Source organism: Pelophylax lessonae (genome assembly GCF_965119305.1).
Source record: "Pelophylax lessonae genome assembly, chromosome: 13".
NCBI lineage: Eukaryota > Metazoa > Chordata > Amphibia > Anura > Ranidae > Pelophylax > Pelophylax lessonae.
In genome coordinates this window covers 6,668,171-6,693,309 of record NC_138780.1, presented here as the reverse complement: position 1 = coordinate 6,693,309, position 25,139 = coordinate 6,668,171, and the positions used below count along the sequence as shown (strand labels likewise).

General features: G+C 50.5%; 1 protein-coding gene across 1 annotated transcript; it reads right to left on the bottom strand.

Annotated features, from left to right (window-relative positions):
* Nucleotides 1-17,981: 17,981 nt before the first annotated feature.
* On the bottom strand, nt 17,982-19,190 carry RXFP4 (relaxin family peptide/INSL5 receptor 4; the record flags this gene model as incomplete). Its single annotated transcript, XM_082275459.1, has 1 exon — nt 17,982-19,190. The coding sequence occupies exon 1, from the start codon at nt 19,179-19,181 to the stop codon at nt 17,982-17,984; it is 1,200 nt and encodes a 399-aa protein (XP_082131585.1). The 5' UTR covers nt 19,182-19,190.
* Between the last annotated feature and the right edge of the window lie 5,949 nt (nt 19,191-25,139).

Below are 25,139 nucleotides of genomic sequence, written 5' to 3'. Positions count from 1 at the left end.
AGAGACTGATTTCACATTATGGGGACTACAAGAGACTGCTTTCAAGCTATATGAGAGTGCTAGAGACTGCTTTCTCATTAAAGGAGACCACTAAGGACTGCTTCTTTGTTACATGAGAGCGCTGGAGACTGCTTCCACGTTACAGGAGACCTCTAGAGACTGCTTCTAGGAAAGAAGATACTGCAGGTAAGCACTAGAGACTGCTTCCAGGTTACAGGAGAGCTCTAGAGATTGCTCCAGACTGATTCCAAATTACAAGAGACTGCTAGAGACCGCTTCCATATTACTAGAGACTGCTTCCTTGTTACAGCAGACCGCTAAAGTCTGCTTCTAGGTTACAGGAGACCTCTAGACACTAATTCCAAGTTGTAGGACTGCAAGAGACTTCTTTCAAATTACATGGGAATGCTAGAGACTGCTTCCTTGTTACAGGAGACTGCTACAGGCTGCTTCCACATTACATAGAGAATGCTAAAGACTGCTTCTTTGTTACAGGAGACCACCAAGACTGCTTCCCTGTTACAGGAGAGCGCTAGAGACTGCTTCCACATTATAAGGAAACTGCTAGAGACTGCTACCACATTACAGGAGACCTCTAGAGACTGATTCCAAGTTATAGGGACTGCAAGAGACTGCTTTCAAGTTACATAGGAGTGCTAAAGACTGCTTCTAGGTTACAGGAGACCGCTAGAGACTGCTTCCTTGTCCCAGGAGGCTGCCGGAGACTGCTTCTAGGTTACAGGAGAATGCTAAAGACTGCTTTTAGGTTACAGGAGACCGCTAAAGGCTGCTTCCACGTTACGGGAGAGCGCTAGAGACTGCTTTCGCATTACAGGACACCTCCTGCTTCCAGGTCACAGGAGACCGCTTCTAGGTTACAGGAGAGCGCTAGAGACTGTTTCCACCTTACATGGAGACTGCTTCTATCTTACAGGAGACCTCTAGAGACTGCTTTCAAGTTACATGGGAGCAGGGCCGCTGATAGGGGGGGACCACCAGCCCTCTTGTAGGGGGCCCGAGCACACAGGGGGGCCCACACAGAGAGGGGGATTAGTGATGGACAACAAATACAGAAATCTTCTTCCAGCTCCTGAATCTGATCTGTCCCCCTCCCTGCTATCAGCTTTTATCTGCTGAGAAAGACGGTTGTCCCCCACTAATCCCCCTCCCTGTGTGGGCCCCCCTCCCAGCACTGGCTCTAATGTTAGCTCTGCTCCCGAGTTTATCTGTAACTTTGTTTCTCTCTCTCTCTGTCTCTCTAAACCCAGAGCTCCAACTGCCCAGCCTGTATATTTTTTCTATCTCATCTTCATTTTTATTTATTAACATAGTTTTTTCTTTTAGATTTAGGAATTATGTGAGTTACATTGTATTTGTGTCTGATAATAGTGATTTTGTTGTAACTTTAGCTAAATATATCTTTAATATTTTCTTGGGGGGGGGGCCCTGCCAGGTAGTCTGTATGGGGCCCCGCGATTTCTAACAGCAGCCCTGCATGGGAGTGCTAGAGACTGCTTCTTTATTACAGGAGAATGCTAGAGACTGCTTCTAGGTTAGAGGACACAGTTAAAGAATGCTTTTAGGTTACAGCAGACTGCTAGAGACTGCTTCTTTGTTACCATGAGAGTGTTAGAGACTGCTTCTAGACAAGAGTATACCACTAGAGACTGCTCCCACGTTACATGAGAGCGCTAGAGACTACTTTCACGTTACAGGAGACCACTAGGGACTGTTTCCACATTACAGGAGACCGCTAGAGACTGCTCATACGTTACAAGAGACCGCTAGAGACTGCTCATATGTTACAAGAGACCGCTAGAGACTGCTTTCATGTTACAGGAGACTGCTCCCATGTTACAGGAGACTGCTCCCATGTTACAGGAGACTGCTTCCACGTTACAGGAGACCGCTAGAGGCTGCTCATACGTTACAGAAGACTGATAGAGACTGCTCCCATGTTACACTAGACTGCTAGAGACTGCTCCCATGTTACAGGAGACTGCTAGAGACTGCTCCCATGTTACAGGAGACTGCTAGAGACTGCTCCCATGTTACAGGAGACTGCTAGAGAGACTGCTCCCATGTTACAGGAGACTGCTAGAGACTGCTCCCATGTTACAGGTGACTGCTAGAGACTGCTCCCATGTTACAGGAGACTGCTAGAGAGACTGCTCCCATGTTACAGGAGACTGCTAGAGACTGCTCCCATGTTACAGGAGACTGCTAGAGAGACTGCTCCCATGTTACAGGAGACTGCTAGAGACTGCTCCCATGTTACAGGAGACTGCTAGAGACTGCTCATATGTTACAGGAGACTGCTAGAGACTGCTTCCACGTCACAGGAGACCGCTAGAGGCTGCTCATACGTTACAGGAGACCGCTTTCACGTTACAGGAGAGTGCTAGAGACTGCTTACTTACTAGACACTTATGTTACTAGACACTTCTTCCTCTTTAAAGGAGACTGCTAGAGATTGTTTCTTTATTAATAGGGGACTTCCTGTAAAGCTGGGCATACACTGCTAGATTTTTGAACAAAGATTTGTATGAAAATTCTCAGCACATTCGATGACGAATGTCATTCTAAATGTTCCGATTTTTGTTCCCTTTTATCATTCGATGTAGAAATGAGCGAACTTCACCCATCAATATCCCAATATCAGCCTTCCAGGAACATTTCCCCTCCCCCCCCCCTCCAATCTTCCCGTCACTGAGATGGGAATGAAGATTTCCCCCCGATTATTGATTAGAAAATTGAACGAAACTTCTTATATTGAAACATTTCAAAGAAATATCGACCAGCGTGCGGTCAGCTTTTCGTTCTTTGACCCCCCTCCCTCCCCTCCATAAACGTACTGACTGGATCCCCCGGCAACCAGCAGACTGGCATCAGCAGCATGCGCAGCGTTCGCAGGCAGGGAGTGGGCGGAGCCATCGCCCCCGCCATAGAAATGCCATCTGGTTAAATATTGGTGAAAAGAGGAAATTAAAGCCCCGGCGGTGCTGGGAAACGCGGCTCCTGCTGAGCCTTTTACTGTCCTTCCTCGTAAATCCGGCGTGATTTAAGGCGCTAATAACCGCGGAGAGCGGATTTCACACCGAGGGACGGCGCCAAGTGACCGTTCACACGCCGAGCCGCCGGAGGATTGCTTCCGTAACCTGATAACACTTCCAGAGAAGAGGGATCAAGCCTCAGAACACGATCCTTTATTACCAGAAGGGGGGGGGGGTCCTCGGGTGACAACTCTGCCCCTCCATACACGCAGTGAGTGAGTGTTGTCACCCGAGGACAGGAAGTGTGTTACTGGCAGGATCACCGGGAGAAAAGGAAGAAAACTAATCACATCTAAGGATCCGGGATCTGTCATTTGATACATTGTTGTTCTTCTGGATATATCTGACCTCTATCCCCCGGGTGTACAAACCCAGGGCTGAAACGGCCTACTCTGATTTCACCGCACACTGTGAGCTTCTCATAATGTGCATTAGAAGCTGCAGCAAGTCAGATAGAGCCCCGCCTACTTTCCTGACTGGAGGACGTCCAGGATCATCTAGCCCTTTCCTGCATAGCCTGACTGTCCCTGGCACACCCCTTTCATTAAAGCTGGGGGGAGGAGCAGAAGTGGCATGTGACCCAGACTCAGTGCCATAGACTGACTGTCCCTGGCCCCACCCCTTTCATCAGACATGGGACAAGGGGGGCATAAGGGACACATGCCCCAGACTCGGTGCCACAGACTGACTTTCCCTGGCGCCACCCAGTTCATTGAAACTGGGACAAGGGGGGAGGGGGCAGAAGGTGTATGTGCCCCAGACTCAGTGTCACCTACTTTCCCTGGCCCCGTCCCTTTCATCAGAGCTAGGATGGAGAAGCAAAAGGGGCACGTGCCCCAGACTCAGTGGCCCACCCCTTTTATCAGAGCTGGGACAAGGGGGGGTAGAAGGGTCACATGCCTCAGACTGACTGTACTAGGCTAGGCTACGCCCCTTTCATAAGAGCTAAGGGGGCATAAGGGACACGTGCCCAAGGCACAGGCCACACCCCTTTCATAAGAGCTGAGGGGGCAGAAGGGCCACGTGCCCCAAGCACAGTACCAAAGACTGACTGTCCCAGGCCCCGCCCTTTATTTAGAGCTGGGACATGGGGGAAAGGGGGCAGAAAGGACATTTGCCCCAGACTTTTGTTTTCAGTTCATTCAAATATGGAGTCTCAGCATCATATGTGGGCGTTATCTATTTAAATGCAGCCTGCCAAGGAACGCCCACTCCTCCTGACTGACACCCGCTCATCAAGGCATTTTGATATTTGCATAACTCCTCCCACTAGTCACATCAGGTCTGAGGGCTCCTGAGAGTAGTAGTGAGGCAGGAGGGGCTGTGATAATTCCAGGAAGCGATCTACCGCCCCCTGCTAGGCCCCTCCCACCAGCCATGATCTGCCTGCATTGCATAGAGAAGAACAGAGACCTGGTGAATTACCTCCAGGTATAAGATATATTATACAGAGTGACATCACCACTCTCCAGATATAAGATATATTATACAGAGTGACATCACCACTCTCCAGATATAAGATATATTATACAGAGTGACATCACCGCTCTCCAGATATAAGATATATTATACAGAGTGACATCACCGCTCTCCAGATATAAGATATATTATACAGAGTGACATCACCACTCTCCAGATATAAGATATATTATACAGGAGTGACATCACCACTCTCCAGATATAAGATATATTATACAGAGTGATATATACAGATTTCAGGGTCGCTGGTTTTTGTGTGTTTCTGGAATTCTCTCGGTTACAATGTAAGCTGTATAGATTGTTATCGTGTCTTCTCATCTCGCGCTGTGATTGGAGGAAATGGAAATGTTGTTTTTGTATGACAATCGCTCTCTGGGTGAAAGTTTGTGGAATTTCTCTCTCAATTATCGTTTCATTTTAGTATTTCTTATAATGAATTCTATCTGGGTGTATTATGTGTGATTATAATGGAAGAATTGTGTGTGGAAGTTTATATTCCAGCGCTTATCTGATGGGGACATTGATGTAAGGGGGGACTCGGATGGGGACCCGGATGTAAGGGGGGACTCGGATGGGGACCCTGATGTAAAGGGGGACCCTGATGTAAGGGGGGACTCTGATGTAAGGGGGTTACTCTGAGGGGACTTTGATGTGGGGGGTACTCTGATGTAAGGGAGTAGTCTGACAGGGACCCTGATGTAAGGGGTGACTCTGGTGGATACCTTGATGTAAGGGGGGATATCAGAGGGAACCTGATGTAAGGGTGCATTTTGAGAGGGCCCTGATGTAAGGGGGGGCCTCTGATGGAAACCCTTATGTATAGGGGGACTTAGAGAGGACCCTGATGTAAAGGGGGGACTCTGATGGGAACCCTGATGTAAGGGGGTACTCTGAGGGGACCCTGATGTAAGTGGGGACCCTGATGTAAGGGGGGACTCGGATGGGGACCATGATGTAAAGGGGGACCCTGATGTAAGGGGGGATTCTGGTGGAGACCCCCATGTAAGGGGGACGCTGATGGGAACCCTGATGTAAGGGGGGATTCTGAGTGGAATCCTGATGTAAAAGGGGACTCTGAGGGGACCCTGATGTAAGGGGTGACTCTGATGTAAGGGGGCTACTCTGAGGGGACTTTGATGTGGGGGGTACTCTGATGTAAGGGAGTAGTCTGACAGGGACCCTGATGTAAGGGGTGACTCTGGTGGATACCTTGATGTAAGGGGGGACTCAGAGGGAACCTGATGTAAGGGTGCATTTTGAGAGGGCCCTGATGTAAGGGGGGACCTCTGATGGAAACCCTTATGTATAGGGGGACTTAGAGGGGACCCTGATGTAAAGGGGGGACTCTGATGGGAACCCTGAAGGGGGTACTCTGAGGGGACCCTGATGTAAGTGGGGACTCTGATGTAAGGGGGTACTCTGAGGGGACCCTGATGTAAGGGGGGGTTGGAAGGGGAGAGAGATAGGGGGACGGGAAAGGATACTTTATCTATAATACAGACTGTATTGTGTATATTTCTAGGACTCTGTATATTTATGGGAAGAGTAGGAGAATTTGGTGTCACATGAGGTCTTCTCTGCCTTTAGTTTGGTTGTTTTTTTGGAGGTGACTGTCCCTTTAATGATGGTCAGGACTCTGCGGACGGTCCATCCTTCATGTGTTGGGGGAACTCCGCAGCGTGGGAATGGCGCAGCTTCCCAGGATGGAGGAACAGCAGGAGAGCTCAGTATGGGACCAGATGTCCCCAGATGTCCGAGTGTACGGGGAAGGAGTGATGGAGAGGTGACAGGGAACGGGGACGGGGGGCCAAGGATGCCGGGAGGAAGGTCACCAACATCGAGGGCCCAGGACACGGGGGTCCCAAATTCCTTCCCCAGGATATTTCTGAATCTTCTGTATGAATCCCCTTTACAGTCTCTTCTATCTCTCAGGGACTTCATTGGCGAGATCTCTAGCCAATATGAGGGGTTCCCCCCATCCCTGTGCTGAGTTCCTGGGTCTGTACACCCGCTGTGCCCATTATGAGGGGTTCCCTCCATCCCTGTGCTGAGTTCCCGGGTCTGTACACCCGCTGTGCCCATTATGAGGGGTTCCCACCATCCCTGTGCCGAGTTCCTCGTCTGTACACCCGCTGTGCCCATTATGAGGGGTTCCCACCATCCTTGTGCTGTACACCCGCTGTGCCCATTATGAGGGCTTTCACAGTGCTTCTCATCCCATGTTCCTCTGCTGTCTATCGGATGAGGATAGATAGAACTTCTATGGAAAAACACTGAGGTGAGAGGAATAGGTGGTGTGGGACCAACACTGGTGGAGTCTTCAGCTAAAACAAAATGGAGCCTTTGCAGAGATTGGCTCTCACTATACAGAGCTGCTTCAGGTCAATGTGCCATGGAATGAGGGTCAGCGGAGAAGGGTCTCAATTATTTATCCCAGTTGGAGGAAGAATGTCCCTTATGTTGACCGTCAATAGAGAAGGTCCCCCAATATTGGTGGTCAGCAAAGAAGGTGCTCTTACATTAGTGGCCAGTGGGACAAAGGACCCCTCACATTGGTGATCAGTGGAGAAGGCCTCATTGATGGTCAGTAATGAAGGTCCTCCCTTACATTTTGTCGGTGATGAAGGCCTTCCATTACTTGGGTCAGTAATGAAGACCTTCCCTTTGATTGGGTCAGTGGTGAAGGTCTTCCCTTACACTGGGTCAGTGGTGAAGGTCCTCCTTTACATTGGGTCAGTGGTGACGGTCCTCCCTTACACTGGGTCAGTGGTGAAGGTCCTCCCTTACACTGGGTCAGTGGTGAAGGTTCTCCCTTACACTGGGTCAGTGGTGAAGGTCCTCCTTTACATTGGGTCAGTGGTGACGGTCCTCCCTTACACTGGGTCAGTGGTGACGGTCCTCCCTTACACTGGGTCAGTGGTGAAGGTCCTCCCTTACACTGGGTCAGTGGTGAAGGTTCTCCCTTACACTGGGTCAGTGGTGAAGGTCCTCCCTTACACTGGGTCAGTGGTGAAGGTCCTCCCTTACACTGGGTCAGTGGTGAAGGTCCTCCCTTACACTGGGTCAGTGGTGAAGGTCCTCCCTTACACTGGGTCAGTGGTGAAGGTCCTCCCTTACACTGGGTCAGTGGTGAAGGTCCTCCCTTACACTGGGTCAATGGTGAAGGTCCTCCCTTACACTGGGTCAATGGTGAAGGACCTCCTATTGATTGGGTCAATGGTGAAGGTCCTCCCTTACAGTGGGTCAGTGGTGAAGGTCCTCCTTTACACTGGGTCAGTGGTGAAGGTCTTCCCTTACACTTGGCCAATGGTGAAGGTCCTCCCTTACATTGGGTCAGTGGTGAAGGTCCTCTCTTACACTTGGCCAATGGTGAAGGTCCTCCCTTACACTGGGTCAGTGGTGAAGGTCCTCTCTTACACTTGGCCAATGGTGAAGGTCCTCCCTTACACTGGGTCAGTGGTGAAGGTCTTCCCTTACACTTGGCCAATGGTGAAGGTCCTCCCTTACACTGGGTCAGTGGTGAAGGTCCTCTCTTACACTTGGCCAATGGTGAAGGTCCTCCCTTACATTGGGTCAGTGGTGAAGGTCCTCTCTTACACTGGGTCAGTGGTGAAGGTCTTCCCTTAGATTGGGTCAGTGGTGAAGGTCTTCTCTTACACTGGGTCAATGGTGAAGGTCCTCCCTTACATTGGGTCAGTGGTGAAGGTCTTCTCTTACACTTGGGTCAGTGGTGAAGGTCTTCCCTTAGATTGGGTCAGTGGTGAAGGTCTTCTCTTACACTGGGTCAATGGTGAAGGTCCTCCCTTACACTGGGTCAATGGCGAAGGTCCTCCTTTACACTGGGTCAGTCGCGAAGGTCCTCCTTTACATTGGGTCAGTGGTGAAGGTCCTCTCTTACATTGGGTCAGTGGTGAAGGTCCTCTCTTACATTGGGTCAGTGGTGAAGGTCCTCCCTTACACTGGGGTCAGTGGTGAAGGTCCTCCCTTACACTGGGTCAATGGCGAAGGTCCTCATTTACACTGGGTCAGTCGCGAAGGTCCTCCTTTACACTGGGTCAGTCGCGAAGGTCCTCCTTTACATTGGGTCAGTGGTGAAGGTCCTCTCTTACATTGGGTCAGTGGTGAAGGTCCTCCCTTACACTGGGTCAATGGTGAAGGTCCTCCCTTACACTGGGTCAATGGCGAAGGTCCTCCTTTACACTGGGTCAGTCGCGAAGGTCCTCCTTTACATTGGGTCAGTGGTGAAGGTCCTCTCTTACATTGGGTCAGTGGTGAAGATCCTCTCTTACATTGGGTCAGTGGTGAAGGTCCTCCCTTACACTGGGGTCAGTGGTGAAGGTCTTCCCTTACACTTGGCCAATGGTGAAGGTCCTCCCTTACACTGGGTCAGTGGTGAAGGTCCTCTCTTACACTTGGCCAATGGTGAAGGTCCTCCCTTACATTGGGTCAGTGGTGAAGGTCCTCTCTTACACTGGGTCAGTGGTGAAGGTCCTCTCTTACACTTGGCCAATGGTGAAGGTCCTCCCTTACATTGGGTCAGTGGTGAAGGTCCTCTCTTACACTTGGTCAGTGGTGAAGGTCTTCCCTTAGATTGGGTCAGTGGTGAAGGTCTTCCCTTAGATTGGGTCAGTGGTGAAGGTCTTCTCTTACACTGGGTCAGTGGTGAAGGTCCTCCCTTACACTTGGTCAGTGGTGAAGGTCTTCCCTTACACTTGGTCAGTGGCGAAGGTCCTCCCTTACACTGGGTCAGTGGCGAAGGTCCTCCCTTACACTGGGTCAGTGGCAAAGGTCTTCCCTTACACTGGGTCAGTGGTAAAGGTCCTCCCTTACACTGGGTCAGTGGTGAAGGTCTTCCCTTACACTGGGTCAGTGGTGAAGGTCCTCCCTTACACTTGGTCAGTGGTGAAGGTCTTCCCTTACACTGGGTCAGTGGTGAAGGTCTTCCCTTACACTGGGTCAGTGGTGAAGGTCTTCCCTTACACTGGGTCAGTGGTGAAGGTCTTCCCTTACACTGGGTCAGTGGTGAAGGTCCTCCCTTACACTTGGTCAGTGGTGAAGGTCTTCCCTTACACTGGGTCAGTGGTGAAGGTCCTCCCTTACACTGGGTCAGTGGTGAAGGTCCTCCCTTACACTGGGTCAGTGGTGAAGGTCTTCCCTTACACTGGGTCAGTGGCGAAGGTCTTCCCTTACATTGGGTCAGTGGTGAAGGTCTTCCCTTACACTGGGTCAGTGGTGAAGGCCCTCCTTTACATTGGGTCAGTGGTGAAGGTCTTTCCTTACACTTGGTCAGTGGTGAAGGTCCTCCCTTACACTGGGTCAGTGGTGAAGGTCCTCCCTTACACTGGGTCAGTGGTGAAGGTCCTCCCTTACACTGGGTCAATGATGAAGGTCCTCCCTCACACTTGGTCAGTAGCGAAGGTCCTCCTTTACACTGGGTCAGTGGTGAAGGTCCTCCTTTACATTGGGTCAGTGGTGAAGGCCCTACCTAACTATTCATGAGTCAGCTGAGAAGGGCTCCTCATAGTCAATGGGACAAGGACCCTCATATTGGTGGACAGTTGAGGGAAGAACGTCCTTTACATTAGTGTTTGGTCAAAGAACCCTCAACAACCTCTGGAGAAACTTTAAGGCTCCACGGAACCCGGGCTGAGTAAATGGTGGTTTATGACATAGAAGAGATCGGCAGAGATTCACTCAAGAATTTCAGCAAAGATTTTCCATTCGGAATTTGGCGTGACAAAGTTCAACGTTTTGTGCAAAGTTCATAAACTGCTTTTATTGACTGTGAAACTATTTACCTCCCATGATGGCACCACAAACATGTCACAAACAAGGCAGGACCAGAAAAACAGGTCCCTCCATAAAACACCATGATTGCACCTCAAACGGAAAAGTTTGTAGAACGCGCCTGAGGACTGGAGACAGTAAAAACACGCTGAGGTGATGAAGATGAGTTGTACTTAACCTGGTCATGTGCCTGCCCGGCGTCACCTCAGGGGATGCGTTATTACCCAACAAACATTGCTTACAGGGATGGGCACCCAAAAAAATGGTATTTCAAAACCTGGTGAAGACTATTGGGCCAGCCATCCTCCGACTTTCTATTTATGTAGGCGAGGAATCCCCCCCCCCCCCCTATTTCCCACCAAAAATTTGTGAGACATGACCAGAGACTGCAGACCTACTACAAGAGATGGTCAGAGACTGCAGACCTCCTACAGGAGATGGTCAGAGACTGCAGACCTCCTACAGGAGATGGTCAGAGACTGCAGACCTCCTACAGGAGATGGTCAGAGACTGCGGACCTCCTACAAGAGATGGTCAGAGACTGCAGACCTCCTACAGGAGATGGTCAGAGACTGCAGACCTCCTACAGGAGATGGTCAGAGACTGCGGACCTCCTACAAGAGATGGTCAGAGACTGCGGACCTCCTACAGGAGATGGTCAGAGACTGCAGACCTCCTACAGGAGATGGTCAGAGACTGCAGACCTCCTACAGGAGATGGTCAGAGACTGCAGACCTCCTACAGGAGATGGTCAGAGACTGCAGACCTCCTACAGGAGATGGTCAGAGACTGCAGACCTCCTACAGGAGATGGTCAGAGACTGCGGACCTCCTACAGGAGATGGTCAGAGACTGCGGACCTCCTACAGGAGATGGTCAGAGACTGCGGACCTCCTACAAGAGATGGTCAGAGACTGCGGACCTCCTACAGGAGATGGTCAGAGACAGCGGACCTCCTACAGGAGATGGTCAGAGACTGCGGACCTCCTACAGGAGATGTTCAGAGACTGCGAACCTCCTACAGGAGATAGTCAGAGACTGCGGACCTCCTACAGGAGATGGTCAGAGACTGCGGTCCTCCTACAGGAGATGGTCAGAGACTGCGGTCCTCCTACAGGAGATGGTCAGAGACTGCGGTCCTCCTACAGGAGATGGTCTCTCTGCTAGCCTTGTAACTCCAGTAAAGCCCTTCAAATAGTTTTTAGATCTCAGGGAACCCCGGCCATAAATGATAATACCTGTAATTTATGGGCATTGTAGGGATCACCCGGTACTCTGGTGGTCAGTGGAGAACAGATATGTGGCTACGGTGGTCAATACAGGTTGGGGGTCATTCTGTCACCACTCAGAGGTCCAGGAACCCTAAGCAACCTCAGAAGGAACCCCGCTGGTGAAAGGCTGAGCTACTAAAAGCCGGTCCTTCATTGGCCTGAGCACACATGTAAGGAAAAAACAGACCACAGTCTGCAGGGTCCCCAAGAGTCAGACAATAGGTGCTAGAGGGCCACAGGTTGGGCACCTAGGGTCTACTGTGTATGGGTATGTATGGGAGGACATGCAGGGGGATGGGTACCCTTGGATCACCCATAGAGGGGTAGGTTGGATGAAGTAGACCTTGGGTTGGGTTGCGGTGTACAATGGCTGGGAATATGGGCTGGTCTTCTTTTTAACATAGCATCAGGTCAGCATTTTTTAGCAGTCTCCTGTAACCAGGTATTCTCTAGCAGTCTCCTCTAACCAAGCATGCCCTAGCAGTCTCCTGTAACCTGGCAACATTCTCCAGTAGTCTTCTGTAACCTATCAACAGTCTCCTGTAATCTGGCAAAAGTCTCTACGAGTTTCCTGTAATCTGGAAGCAGTCTCTAGCAGTCCCCTGTAACCTGGAAGAAGTCTCTACGAGTTTCCTGTAATCTGGAAGCAGTCTCTAGCAGTCTCCTGTAATCTGACAGCAGTCTCCTGTAATCTGACAGCAGTCTCTAGGAGACTCCTGTGTTCTGGCAGCAGTTTCCTGTAATCTGACAGCAATCTCTAGTAATCTGGCAGGAGTCTCTAGCAGTCACCTGTAATCTGGCAGCAGTCTATAGCAGTCACCTGTAATCTGGCAGCAGCCTATAGCAGTCACCTGTAATCTGGCAGGAGTCTCTAGCAGTCACCTGTAATCTGGCAGGAGTCTCTAGCAGTCACCTGTAATCTGGCAGCAGCCTATAGCAGTCACCTGTAATCTGGCAGCAGTCTCCTGTAATCTGGCAGCAGTCTCCTGTAATCTAGCAGCAGTCTCTTGTAATCTGGCAGCAGTCTCTATCAGTCACCTGTAATCTGGACATCAGTCTCCTGTAATCTGGCAGCAGTCTCTAGGAGTTTCCTGCATACTGGCAGCACTCATTTTCAGGCACTTGTAATCTTGCAGAAGTCTCTAGCAGTCATCTGTAATCTGGCAGAAGTCTCTATCAGTCACCTGTAATCTGGCAGCAGTCTCTAGCAGTCACCTGTAATCTGACAGCAGTCTTCTGTAATCTGGTAGCAGTCTCTCGCAGTCTCCTGTAATCTAGCAGCACTCATTTTCAGTCGCCTGTAATCTTACAGAAGTCTCTAGCAGTCTCCTGTAATCTGGCACCATTTTTTTTTTTTTTAGCAGAAATCAAGAACATTAGGAAAATTGCCATTTACTTGTTTTTAATGAGCAGCGTGACAGACAGACAGACAGACAGACAGACAGACAGACAGACAGACAGACGTTATTTTACACAGAGAGGTTTCCCGGGTTCCTCATTCCCATCCTTTTTGTTCTAGAAGAGAATCTCCATACATTTATATTACGACAAGAGACTGCAGACCGACATGACAGCACTGAGGACCAACACATTCCTACGCATTTCACCTGGAGGAGATCACTCCCAGATAGCAGCCAGGGCTGACATTCCCAGACATTGGAGGTTTCTGACAGTCGCCTGTCATCATTGTGCCAACCAATCCTGGCCCTTCGTCCTGCAGCCGGTGTTTCAGTTTTGGGTGGATGTCGGTGAACTCAACCGCCAAATTTAGTGAAAATCTTGGGAGACTCCAATGGTGAGATTTCTGCTTTTGAGTTCCCAATTCCGCCCCTTGATGACAATGCAGCAGGAGGAGGGAGACTCTCTTGGAATCCACCCAAAACTGAATTACACATTTCCAGCAGCCTCTACTCCAGCCGGCGTGTGATCTCATTGGACACGGGGCCTCTCATGGTGTCCGCTGGCCCTAATAATGACGGGAACCTCGCAACACTGAGCACAAAGTCTCTTCTCATTGGCTTCTCCCGCCAGCAACTGCTGAGATAAAATCGGTACACCGCACTGAGATTGTATTGTTCCCAGCCAATCACTAGTGAGCAGAATGCACAATTTATATTCTATATCAGGGGTCTCCAATCTACGGCTCGGGAGCCACATCTGGCCCACAGCAACCCCGGCTGGCTGGCTGAGGATGCACCGCTCTGTGTATTGTAATATGGAGACATATAGCCAGAGTTCTGCAGGGCATTCCTAGATGTGGGGGGGGGGGGGGGACTTTTCTGGGGATACATTGATGAAAGATGCATCAATGGGAACCCTGCTGGGCACTCCTTAATGCATAGGGGGGGGGGGGGGGCACTGTAGGTGTAATCCATGCAGGGACAAGGCTATCCAGCGCCCAGGGCACCGATGTCAAACTGTGTCTCCCCCCTCTTCCTTTAGGGGTAGGGTCAGGGTGCCCCCATCCCTGCAGTAAACTATTGCGCCCAGGGCAGCCATCCCTCCTGCCCACCCCTTGTCCCGGTCCTTGGTGTAATGGAGGAAGGGGGGGGCGACTCTGCTGAGCACTCTTGGTTGTAAGTGTGTGTGTGTCAGTGTTGCCATCCTCCCACATCATTTTTTACTGACAAAAAACTAAAAATTTACTGACAGAGCACATTTTTTACTGACAACCTGGAAAGTTACAGAACTCCTATTAAAAACGAAGGCAATCGATATTTAAACCGTATAAACACAATATGGAAACACCGACAATACCCAGAACAGGTAATTTGCCTGGTTTACACTTATAAAGTCAACACCGGATGACAAATTATTAGCCCCTGATATTTACAGTCAGTTTTAAAAATTACTGATTTTTTTACAAACTGTCCGTAAATTTACTGACGGTTGGCAACCATGGTGTGTGTGTGTGTGTGTGTGTGGGGGGGGGGGGGGACTCTTCTGGGCATTGATTGATGAAAGAGGGAACCCTGCTGGGCACTCCTGGTTGTAAGGGGAGGGGGGGGGGCAATGATGGGCACTCCTAGCTGTAAGGGGGGGGGGACACTGCTGGGGGGGGGGGGGGAGGGACAATGTAGAGCATTCCTGGATGTAAGGGGGGTGGGGGAATCTTCTGGGCATACATTGAAGAAAGAGGGAACCCTGCTGGGCACTCCTTAATGCAATGGGGGGGGGGGGGGGGGGGCTCTGCTGAGCACTCTTGGTTGTAAGTGTGTGTGTGTGTGGGGGTGATGGGGGGGACTCTTCTAGGCATTCACTGATGAATGGGGGAACCCTGCTGAGCACTCCTGGTTGGAAGGGAAGGGCAGGGCAATGATGGGCACTCCTGGCAGTAAGGAAGGGGCACTGCTGGGCATTACCAGATGAAATGCAAGGGGGGGGCCCTGTAGGGCACTCCTGGGTGTAAGGGGGGGGGCATTCCTGGATATAATGGGGGGGGTAAACTGCTGGCCACTCCTGACTGTTGGAGGAGGGGGGGCATGCTGTGCACTAAATGATGTAAGGGGTACTATGCTACATTAACGAAAGAGGGAACCCTGCTGGGCACACTGAGCGTCTCTGCTGGATGAAACGGGGGACGGGGGGGGGGGGGGGGGGAGTAGGGGCACTGCTGGGCACCCATGGAAGCAATGCAACGGGAACAGTGTAGAGTATTCCTGGATGTAAGGGGGGGGGGGGGGGACTCTGTTGGGCACACCTAGATGTAAGGGGGACTATGCTCGGCACTTCTGATTGAGGGGGGGGGGGAACTATGCTGGGCACTACTGGATGTAGGGGGACTCTGCCGACCACTCCCTTGGAGGGGAATGGGGACTTTGCTGGGCACTACTGGATGTAAGGGGGAGTCTGCTGAGCAATCTTGGTTGTAAGTGTGGGTGTTTGTGTGGGGGGACTCTTCTGGGCATTCACTGATGAAAGGGGGAACCATGCTGGGCACTCCTGGTTTTAAGAGAAGGGGAGGGCAATGATGGACACTCCTGGCTTTAAAGGGGGGGGGGGGCACTGCTGGGCACTACCAGAGGAAATGCAAGGGGGGCTCTGGGTGTAAAGGGGGGGGGGGGAGAGGGCATTCCTGGATATAAGGGGGGGGGGGTAGACTGCTGGCCACACCTGACTGTTGGACTGGGGGCCATGCTGGGCACTAACTGATGTAAGGGGGACTATGCTGGGCACTCCTGGATGTAACGGAGGGGGCACTGCTGGGCTCTCTTCGAAGCAATGAAAGGGGAACAGTGCAGAGCATTTCTGGATTTAAAGGGGGGGGGGGGGCTCTGTTGGGCACACCTAGATGTAAGGGGGACTATGCTAGGCACTTCTGATTGGGGAGGGGGGGGGGGAACTATGCTGGGCACTACTGGATGTAGGGGGACTCTGCCAGTCACTCCCTTGGGGTGGGGGAACAGGGACTTTGCTGGGCATTACTGGGTGTGTGTCTGTGGGGGGGGGGGGGTCTATGCTGGGCACTTCAAAAGAGGAGCTATGTTGGGCACGCTTGATAGTAGGGGAGGGACATCTATGCTAGGCGCTACTGGACGTAAGGGGGGACTCTGCTGGGCTCTCCTGGATGGGGGGGGGGGGGGACTCTGCTGGGCATTCCTGGGTGTAAAGAAAGACTTATTAATTAATTTATAAAACTGATATTTTTGGCCGGCTAACATTTGTAATATACAAAGTATACAAGGCAAGCGTCCCTCGTACTGAGGCTCCATGCACACTACAAGCTAAAGAAAGCCAGAAAAACGCCGGATGAAAAACGCTCATAATTAGCGTCTTTGTGCCGGCATTTAGCAGCATTAGCGTTTATTGGCATTTCCCATCATGTGACATCCCCCTTTTTTTTTTTTTCTGTGCAAATCGCTCCAGAAAACCCCAAAAAAGGTGGAAAAGTTTGGAGCCCCCCCCCCCCCATGGAATAAGCGATTATGACCCCCCCTATACACAGCATTATAAACTATACAAAGGAAATACAATTTAAAAAACAACATTAAACATCAATAAAATCATTTCCATTATATTACATTTCTATACATTGTATCTATTTCTGCTGCAAATGTGAAATACGGAGGCAAGCCATAAATTACAAGCAGGTATGTGAGAATTGGGAACTGACTGACAGCGTAATAGTCTTTGCTGCAGCAGATGGGGGTGGGGGGGCAGTGGGTGTTAAAATCCTACCCCCCCCCCCCCCCATTTGCAAATCTTTCTACAAGTTTCTTTTAAACTAAAACTCCACTGCGCAGTCATTACAGCAATCATTAAGCCTCTCCGTGAGAATATCTTTTGGTTTATGACAATCCAAGCGTTCGATCGATTGTTGGATGACTTGCTGGCACGTTCAGCAGTCTTGACGACAAAGCGCCTCGTTTACTTTTCCAGCTAATGAGGCGTGCGAAATGCCAGCGACCTATAGGACGACACGTTCAGGGAGGTCCCCCGTCCTACCCCCGATCTGCGCCTAGTAATTTGTATTCGTCCAGCTCCGATTATTAATAGGTCGTTCTGTACACACTCCAACGACTCGACTCAATAATACATTCTGAGCCGTTCGGAGATCCCCGTGTTTACCATGAACAATACCTCGTTCTGCGTCATTAGACAAATCGCTGGTATTGATGTTTTTTAAGTGCGTATTTAATGTATGAGGAACCTACGACAGGCTTTGAAGTGTCTCCAGTATCGAACGCTCAACAGAGTTTGTTGCGACGACAACGCGGTCATTGGCCAATTCATCATGTTAGGCTAAACTCTGAACAGACCCTTGGTCCCATTATTTTTCCTGTATTGACAGCCCAACGTTCGGCCAAACCTTCACAGTTTACTTATCTCATGAGGTCTCCTTCAACGTCCACCCATTGTGTTGAATTTAGTCCTTGGGCAAACTTTTCAGGAAGGATTACGATGGTGGAAATTGAAGGTCTGTGTATTCCTTACTATTGGTGTGGGGAAGGCTTGACGTTTGGTAAGGAGGCACCACTGTGTCCTGATTCATGTAAACAAGTTTGGTGGATGGCAAAAAGCCGATGACCATGCCCTAAAATTGCAAAATGGCACCTTTAGGGAGACTTCTCTAATGGTTCCACCTTCGCTGTTCTCGTTGCCGGGCTAGTCTATTGAGGTCTCCTGCTTCAATGTTGACCCAATGTGTTGAATTTGGTCCTTGGGTAGGCTTTCGGGAAGGATTGTGATGGTGGAAATTGAAGGTCCGTGATATTCCTTACTATTAGTATGGGGACAACTCGACCTTCGGTAAAGAGGCACCACCGCCTCCTGATCCATGTTAGCACGTTTGGCTGAAGGCAAAAAGCCGATGACCATGCCCTAAAATTGCAAAATGGCACCATTAGGGAGACTTCTCTAATGGTTCCACCTTCACTGTTCACGTTGCCGGGCTAGACTATTGAGGTCTCCTGCTTCAATGCTGACCCAGTGTGTTGAATTTGGTCCTTGGGTAAGCTTTCGGGAAGGATTGTGATGGTGGAAATTGAAGGTCCGTGATATTCCCTACTATTGGTGTGGGGAAAACTCGACCTCCGGTAAAGAGGCACCGCCGTCTCCTGATCCATGTTAGCACGTTTGGCCGAAGGCAAAAAACCAATGACCATGTCCTTTAGTTGCCTGATAAGCGCCACTAAGGACTTCCGAAATTCCTTCCTCATTAGGCAGTAGATGACGGGGTTCAGGCAGCTGTTGCTGTGGGCAAGGCATATCGTAATGGGATAGACGTAGGTATGGAAGTAATAGTAGGCGTAGCTCCAATGGACCACCTCAAACTTCATGAGAATTCCCCATATAACGCCGGCGTGGTTCGGGAACCAGCAGACGAAGAAGACTATAACAACCATCTGGATGGAGTTGGTGAGTTTGCTCTGTCGTTGCTGGTTGTTGGCGTTCACCTTGTGTTTCCTCAAAAAGTTCATCAGCATTATGTAGGATGTAGATATGATAATAAGAGGTATGACAAATGCGATGGTAATCCTTTGGATGTGGTAGATGGCCAACCACTTATTTTCTGGGAACTTCAACAGACAGAGTTGATCCCCCAGGACCTCTCTGGTGCTGGCAAATATAATGGCGGGTATTGTGGCCACAAGGGCTAAAAGCCACAGGGTGAAGCTGATCAACTTGGCTACGGTGGTGGACACGGTACACTTGAGGCTCAGCGCTGAAGCCACCAACCAGTATCTCGTCGCCGCCATGGCAGTCAGGAGGAACATGTTGTAGTAGAGGCTCAGCACGGTCATGGTGAGGACAATTTTGCACATGGAGTGTCCAAATGGCCAGCTAAAATCCATGATAGCGTCCCCAGCCCAGAAGGGTAAGGTGAAGGCAAACTGGAAGTCGCTCAGCGCCAGACAGAAGACAAAAATATCGATGGCGGTGAGACCGGTGACTCTCTTTTTCCTTATCAGGTACATCACGAAGAAGTTGCCCAGGAGCCCCACCGTGCAGACCAATGAATAGATGACGGCAATAAGGATTTGGAAACTCACCAGTCCATAGGTCGGGATGGCGGCATCGTAGTCCATGCTGACTGTGGCGTCGTATTGCGTGGCGTTCCAAGCAAGCGCTGCTGAGATGTTCAAATCCATCTCTGGCAGGTTGTCAAGTCACGAAAAATGGCAACTTAATTCAGGAGGACTGTGCTCTTCCCTGATCTCAGTTGAGGGTCATTTTCTCCACATAGTCCATTGGGTGTCCACCATAAATAGAGGTTCCAACAGGGCAACTTATTTCAGGACTGTGCTCTTCCCTGATCTCAGTTGAGGGTCACTTTCTCCACATAGTCCATTGGGTGTCCACCATAAATAGAGGTTCCAACAGGGCAACTTCTTTCAGGACTGTGCTCTTCCCTGATCTCAGTTCAGGGTCATTTTCTCCAGATAGTCCATTGGGTGTCCACCATAACTAGAGGTTCCAACACGGCAACTTCTTTCAGGACTGTGCTCTTCCCTGATCTCAGTTGAGGGTCACTTTCTCCACATAGTCCATAGGGTGTCCACCATAACTAGGAGGTTCCAACAGGGCAACTTCTTTCAGGACTGTGCTCTTCCCTGATCTCAGTTGAGGGTCATTTTCTCTAGATAGTCCATTGGGTGTCCACCATAACTAGAGGTTCCAACAGGGCAACTTCTTTCAGGACTGTGCTCTTCCCTGATCTCAGCTGAGGGTCATCATCTCCAGATGGTCCATAGGGTGTCCACCACATCCAAAGGTTCCATGAGCCCAATGAAGTTAAGTGATTTTCCAGTCCCAGGTTCCTTCCTAGACAGTTCTTGGCCAGGAGGACCCTCTGAAGGGTGATCAGGGTCTGGATTCAGCGTGCTCTTGTCTCAGAGAGACTCGTTGGTGTCAGCCTCACCCTGTTCTTGGAATGACACTATCCTGGACTGGTTTCCAGAGCTCAGCGATCACGCAATGTGACTGTCCCAGAGCACTCCTCCTGCCTAGTATATCAACAAGTGGTGGGGGGGCTCCTCGCTCTCTCGTAGGCTGGACTTCCACCAAACTCTTCATATGGCCAGATATGACAACTTCATGTTTATATCATAGAAGAGCAAACACCACCAGAGGGACTAGGATAGGACAGAGTGCTGATCACAGTCCCGGGGAACAAATATCACATTTTTATGGCCAGAGTTATAAAATCCTTGTGTACAAAACAACAGCAAGAGCTACATTGGCTCCTCGGTGTCACCGAGTTAAGAGGGGTCAGTGATGAAATAATCTGCAGAATATATCAATATGGATCTGTCAGGAGGGGGATGGGAGGGAGCGATGTTCTGCAGATCTCTAGAGAAGTCAGTGATGGGGGATAATCTTCAGAATATATCAATATAAATGTCAGGAGGGGGATGGGAGGGAGCGATGTTCTGCAGATCTCTAGAGGGGTCAGTGATGGGATAATCTGCAGAATATATCAATATGGATCTGTCAGGAGGGGGATGGGAGGGAGCGATGTTCTGCAGATCTCTAGAGAAGTCAGTGATGGGGGATAATCTTCAGAATATATCAATATAAATGTCAGGAGGGGGATGGGAGGGAGCGATGTTCTGCAGATCTCTAGAGGGGTCAGTGATGGGATAATCTGCAGAATATATCAATATAAATGTCAGGAGGGGGATGGGAGGGAGCGATGTTCTGCAGATCTCTAGAGGGGTCAGTGATGAAATGATCTGCAGAATATATCAATATGGATCTGTCAGGAGGGGGATGGGATGGAGCGATGTTCTGCAGATCTCTAGAGAGGCCAGTGATGGGATATTCTGCAGAATATATCAATATAGATCTGTCAGGAGGGGGATGGGATGGAGCGATGTTCTGCAGATCTTTGGAGAGGTAATTGACGGAATAATCTGCAAAATATATCAATATGGATCTGTCAGGAGGGGAGGGGGCAGAGCAATGTTCTGCAGATCTCTATAGAGGTCAGTGATGGAATAATCTGCAGAATATACAGTACAACATGCTGGGACTTGTAGTTCACCACACTTGTTTTCTTCCCTCCTATAGAGAAGTGAGGAGCCCCCCTGTAGATTGGCGCAATGGCTGACGCCATATTGAAGTCTCACCAATCAGAGCTCCTGGTGATGGGCATTCTATATATAGCTCATGGTATATGGGGAGGGGGGGGGGTATGGATGTAATAAATCCTTCTCGGTGACAATTGATCTCACGGTGACGCCGGGCTCAGCGGCGGTAATATTGCGGCTTAGCAGGTAAGGAACGCGTACGAGTCACAGGCCAGGGCATTAACCCCCGCAGTGCTAGGAGAGCACAGAGCTGTACCAGAAACCCAGCAGGTCCCAGGACTGGCCTGTCCGCTGGGGGTTGTAGTCCTCCTGATCTCTGCTCTAATACATAGAGATGCCATGTCTGTCAGTGGGATGGTGGGAAGCCCTCATAATGGGCACAGCGGGTGTACAGACCCGGGAACTCAGCACAGGGATGGGGGGAACCCCTCATAATGGGCACAGCGGGTGTACAGACCCGGGAACTCAGCACAGGGATGGTGGGAACCCCTCATAATGGGCACAGCGGGTGTACAGACCCAGGAACTCAGCACAGGGATGGTTGAAACCCCTCATAATGGGCACAGCGGGTGTACAGACCCAGGAACTCAGCACAGGGATGGTTGAAACCCCTCATAATGGGCACAGCGGGTGTACAGACCCAGGAACTCAGCACAGGGATGGGGGGAACCCCTCATAATGGGCACAGCGGGTGTACAGACCCGGGAACTCAGCACAGGGATGGGGGGAACCTCTCATAATGGGCACAGCGGGGGTACAGACCTGGGAACTCAGCACAGGGATGGTGGGAACCCCTTATAATGGGCACAGCGAGGGTACAGACCCGGGAACTCCCTATATTGTCCCCACTCCTGTGTGAGAAGCCGCAGATGGAAGCTGCCTCCCCCATATGGGTGTCGCAGAGCCGGACCTGTCCAGATATCCTATAGAAGAATAATCGCATTACCCCGGAGTCTGCCATGTGATGTCATCCCCCCAGGGCGACGCCCCCTTTACACCAGAAACAGCGACCATCTCCGCCAATTATCTGCATAATTAATTCTCTGTCAGCCAATCAGATCGTCATTTACTCTCCTGGGGCAAAACAACTTAATTTAAAGGGGACACGTCCTCATTTCTTGTCTTACCCCATTTAAAGGGGTTGTGTCATTTCAATGCCTTATCCTACTTAAAAGGGGACATTTCATCACTTTATTGTCTTACTCCACTTAAAGGGGACGTATCATTGTTTGATTGTCCTTCAGATAAACAAATAAAGGAGATGAGATTAGTAAATGTCCCACGAATGTGCATCAATGATTTAAAACTTCTGTTTCTTTTTATAATTTATAATCATTTATGTTTATGGGGGGGGGGGGCAGCCATATTTCCTCATTGTAAGCTCTGCTGCCTGCTGTGCAATGATTGGCTTTTATTGCTCCTTCTCACAATGAAAGTCTATGAGCCGGATAACACAATAAAAGACAACGTTCTCTCTTTATGTTGGATTTTGTATTTCAGATTATTATACCTGCGCTGATCCACTGAGAGCTCCCTCTGGTGGTGGCCGACAATTCTCTGCATTCATTTAACAACCCAAAATTTGCAAGAACAAGCTTGTACAAGAGGCATGAAAAATGAAGGTAATCACTAAAATAGAGAAATCCAGAAGACCCTCCCCCTCCTCCCTTCATCTACAATCCCTGACATATCAGCTACAGTATCATTATTATTTCAGAAAAGCTCCACCTTTCATTAATAAAAAGACATCCTTGAGCTCCAGACAGTGATTTTGCCTCAGCTGAGATGTTATCATCAGCCTGCTGCAGGCAGGAGGAAGCATTTCCTCAGTCTCCTCTCCCCCAGTGATCAGTCTGCTGCAGGCAGGAGAAAGCATTTCCTCAGTCTCCTCTCCCCCAGTGATCAGTCTGCTGCAGGCAGGAGGAAGCATTTCCTCAGTCTCCTCTCCCCCAGTGATCAGTCTGCTGCAGGCAGGAGGAAGCATTTCCTCAGTCTCCCCTCCCCCAGTGATCAGTCTGCTGCAGGAAGGAGGAAGCAATTCCTCAGTCTCCTCTCCCCCAGTGATCAGTCTGCTGCAGGCAGGAGAAAGCATTTCCTCAGTCTTTCCTCCCCCTCTAGTCAGTCTGCTGCAGGCAGGAGGAAGCATTTCCTCGGTCTCCCCTCCCCCAGTGATCAGTCTGCTGCAGGCAGGAGGAAGCATTTCCTCAGTCTTCTCTCCCCCAGTGATCAGTCTGCTGCAGACAGGAGAAAGCATTTCCTCAGTCTCCCCTCCCCCAGTGATCAGTCTGCTGCAGGCAGGAGGAAGCATTTCCTCAGTCTCCTCTCCCCCAGTGATCAGTCTGCTGCAGGCAGGAGGAAGCATTTCCTCAGTCTCCTCTCCCCCAGTGATCAGTCTGCTGCAGGCAGGAGGAAGCATTTCCTCAGTCTCCTCTCCCCCAGTGATCAGTCTGCTGCAGGCAGGAGGAAGCATTTCCTCAGTCTCCTCTCCCCCACTAATCAGTCTGCTGCAGGCAGGAGGAAGCATTTCCTCAGTCTCCCCTCCCCCAGTGATCAGTCTGCTGCAGGAAGGAGGAAGCAATTCCTCAGTCTCCTCTCCCCCAGTGATCAGTCTGCTGCAGGCAGGAGAAAGCATTTCCTCAGTCTTTCCTCCCCCTCTAGTCAGTCTGCTGCAGGCAGGAGGAAGCATTTCCTCGGTCTCCCCTCCCCCAGTGATCAGTCTGCTGCAGGCAGGAGGAAGCATTTCCTCAGTCTTCTCTCCCCCAGTGATCAGTCTGCTGCAGACAGGAGAAAGCATTTCCTCAGTCTCCCCTCCCCCAGTGATCAGTCTGCTGCAGGCAGGAGGAAGCATTTCCTCAGTCTCCCTTCCCCCAGTGATCAGTCTGCTGCAGACAGGAGAAAGCATTTCCTCAGTCTCCTCTCCCCCAGTGATCAGTCTGCTGCATATAGGAGGAAGCATTTCCTCAGTCTCTCCTTCATTAGTGATAGGTCTGCTGCAGGCAGGAGGAAGCATTTCCTCAGTCTTCCCTCCCCCCCCCCCCCACTAGTCAGTCTGCTGCAGGAAGGAGGAAGCATTTTCTCAGTCTCCTCTCCCCCAGTGATCAGCCTGCTGCAGGCAGGAGAAAGCATTTCCTCAGTCTTTCCTCCCCCTCTAGTCAGTCTGCTGCAGGCAGGAGGAAGCGTTTCCTCGGTCTCCCCTCCCCCAGTGATCAGTCTGCTGCAGGCAGGAGGAAGCATTTCCTCGGTCTCCCCTCCCCCAGTGATCAGTCTGCTGCAGGCAGTAGAAAGCATCTCCTCAGTCTCCCCTCCCCCAGTGATCAGGCTCTACATTGTAACTTTGTAGCAAGTCACAAGGTGAGAGTCTGCAGCAGGGGGCTGATCTGTGTCAGACATTTGTGAACACAGCCAAGGACTGCACATTCACGAGGATTTTTCATGAATGTGTCATCACTAAGCCGGCATCTCAGTGCAGGAGGTAGAGGGTGACCCTGGATGATGCCTAAACAAAGACGGTGCGGTCTTTCTGGAGAGAAAAGCAGATGAAGGCATTGTGGGGGGGGGGGGGGGGGGGGTCCTGTGATCTCTGCACCTGGAAGAGTTACAAATTACTAAGCAAAGCCTGAGCTCATGCTGGTCCCACATGCCATCACCCGGCTCCTGAGTGAACAGAACTGCATTTGGTGTGGCGCCGGTATCGGAGCCCCCATAGTTGTTACATTTCTCTAGCTGTAGGGGGCAGCACAGCGCAGACGTCCAATCAATCCCGATCCTAAATAAAGCCCCATTGGAAGACGATCCGAGGTGGACGATAAATTCCAGGGGGATCGATAAAATAAAGCAATGATGTGGAGATACAGAACAGATCCGTACCGGGAAGGGTGAAGAGGTCACCGCCGAGGACCGCCAGAGACGTAATGAGATCAGCGCCGCGCTCCATTATCCCTGATTGGATTATCCTGAGGGCCGGCAATGGGAGGAAATTTAAATTTATTGTCCTCCAATCATTTCTACAAAAATCAC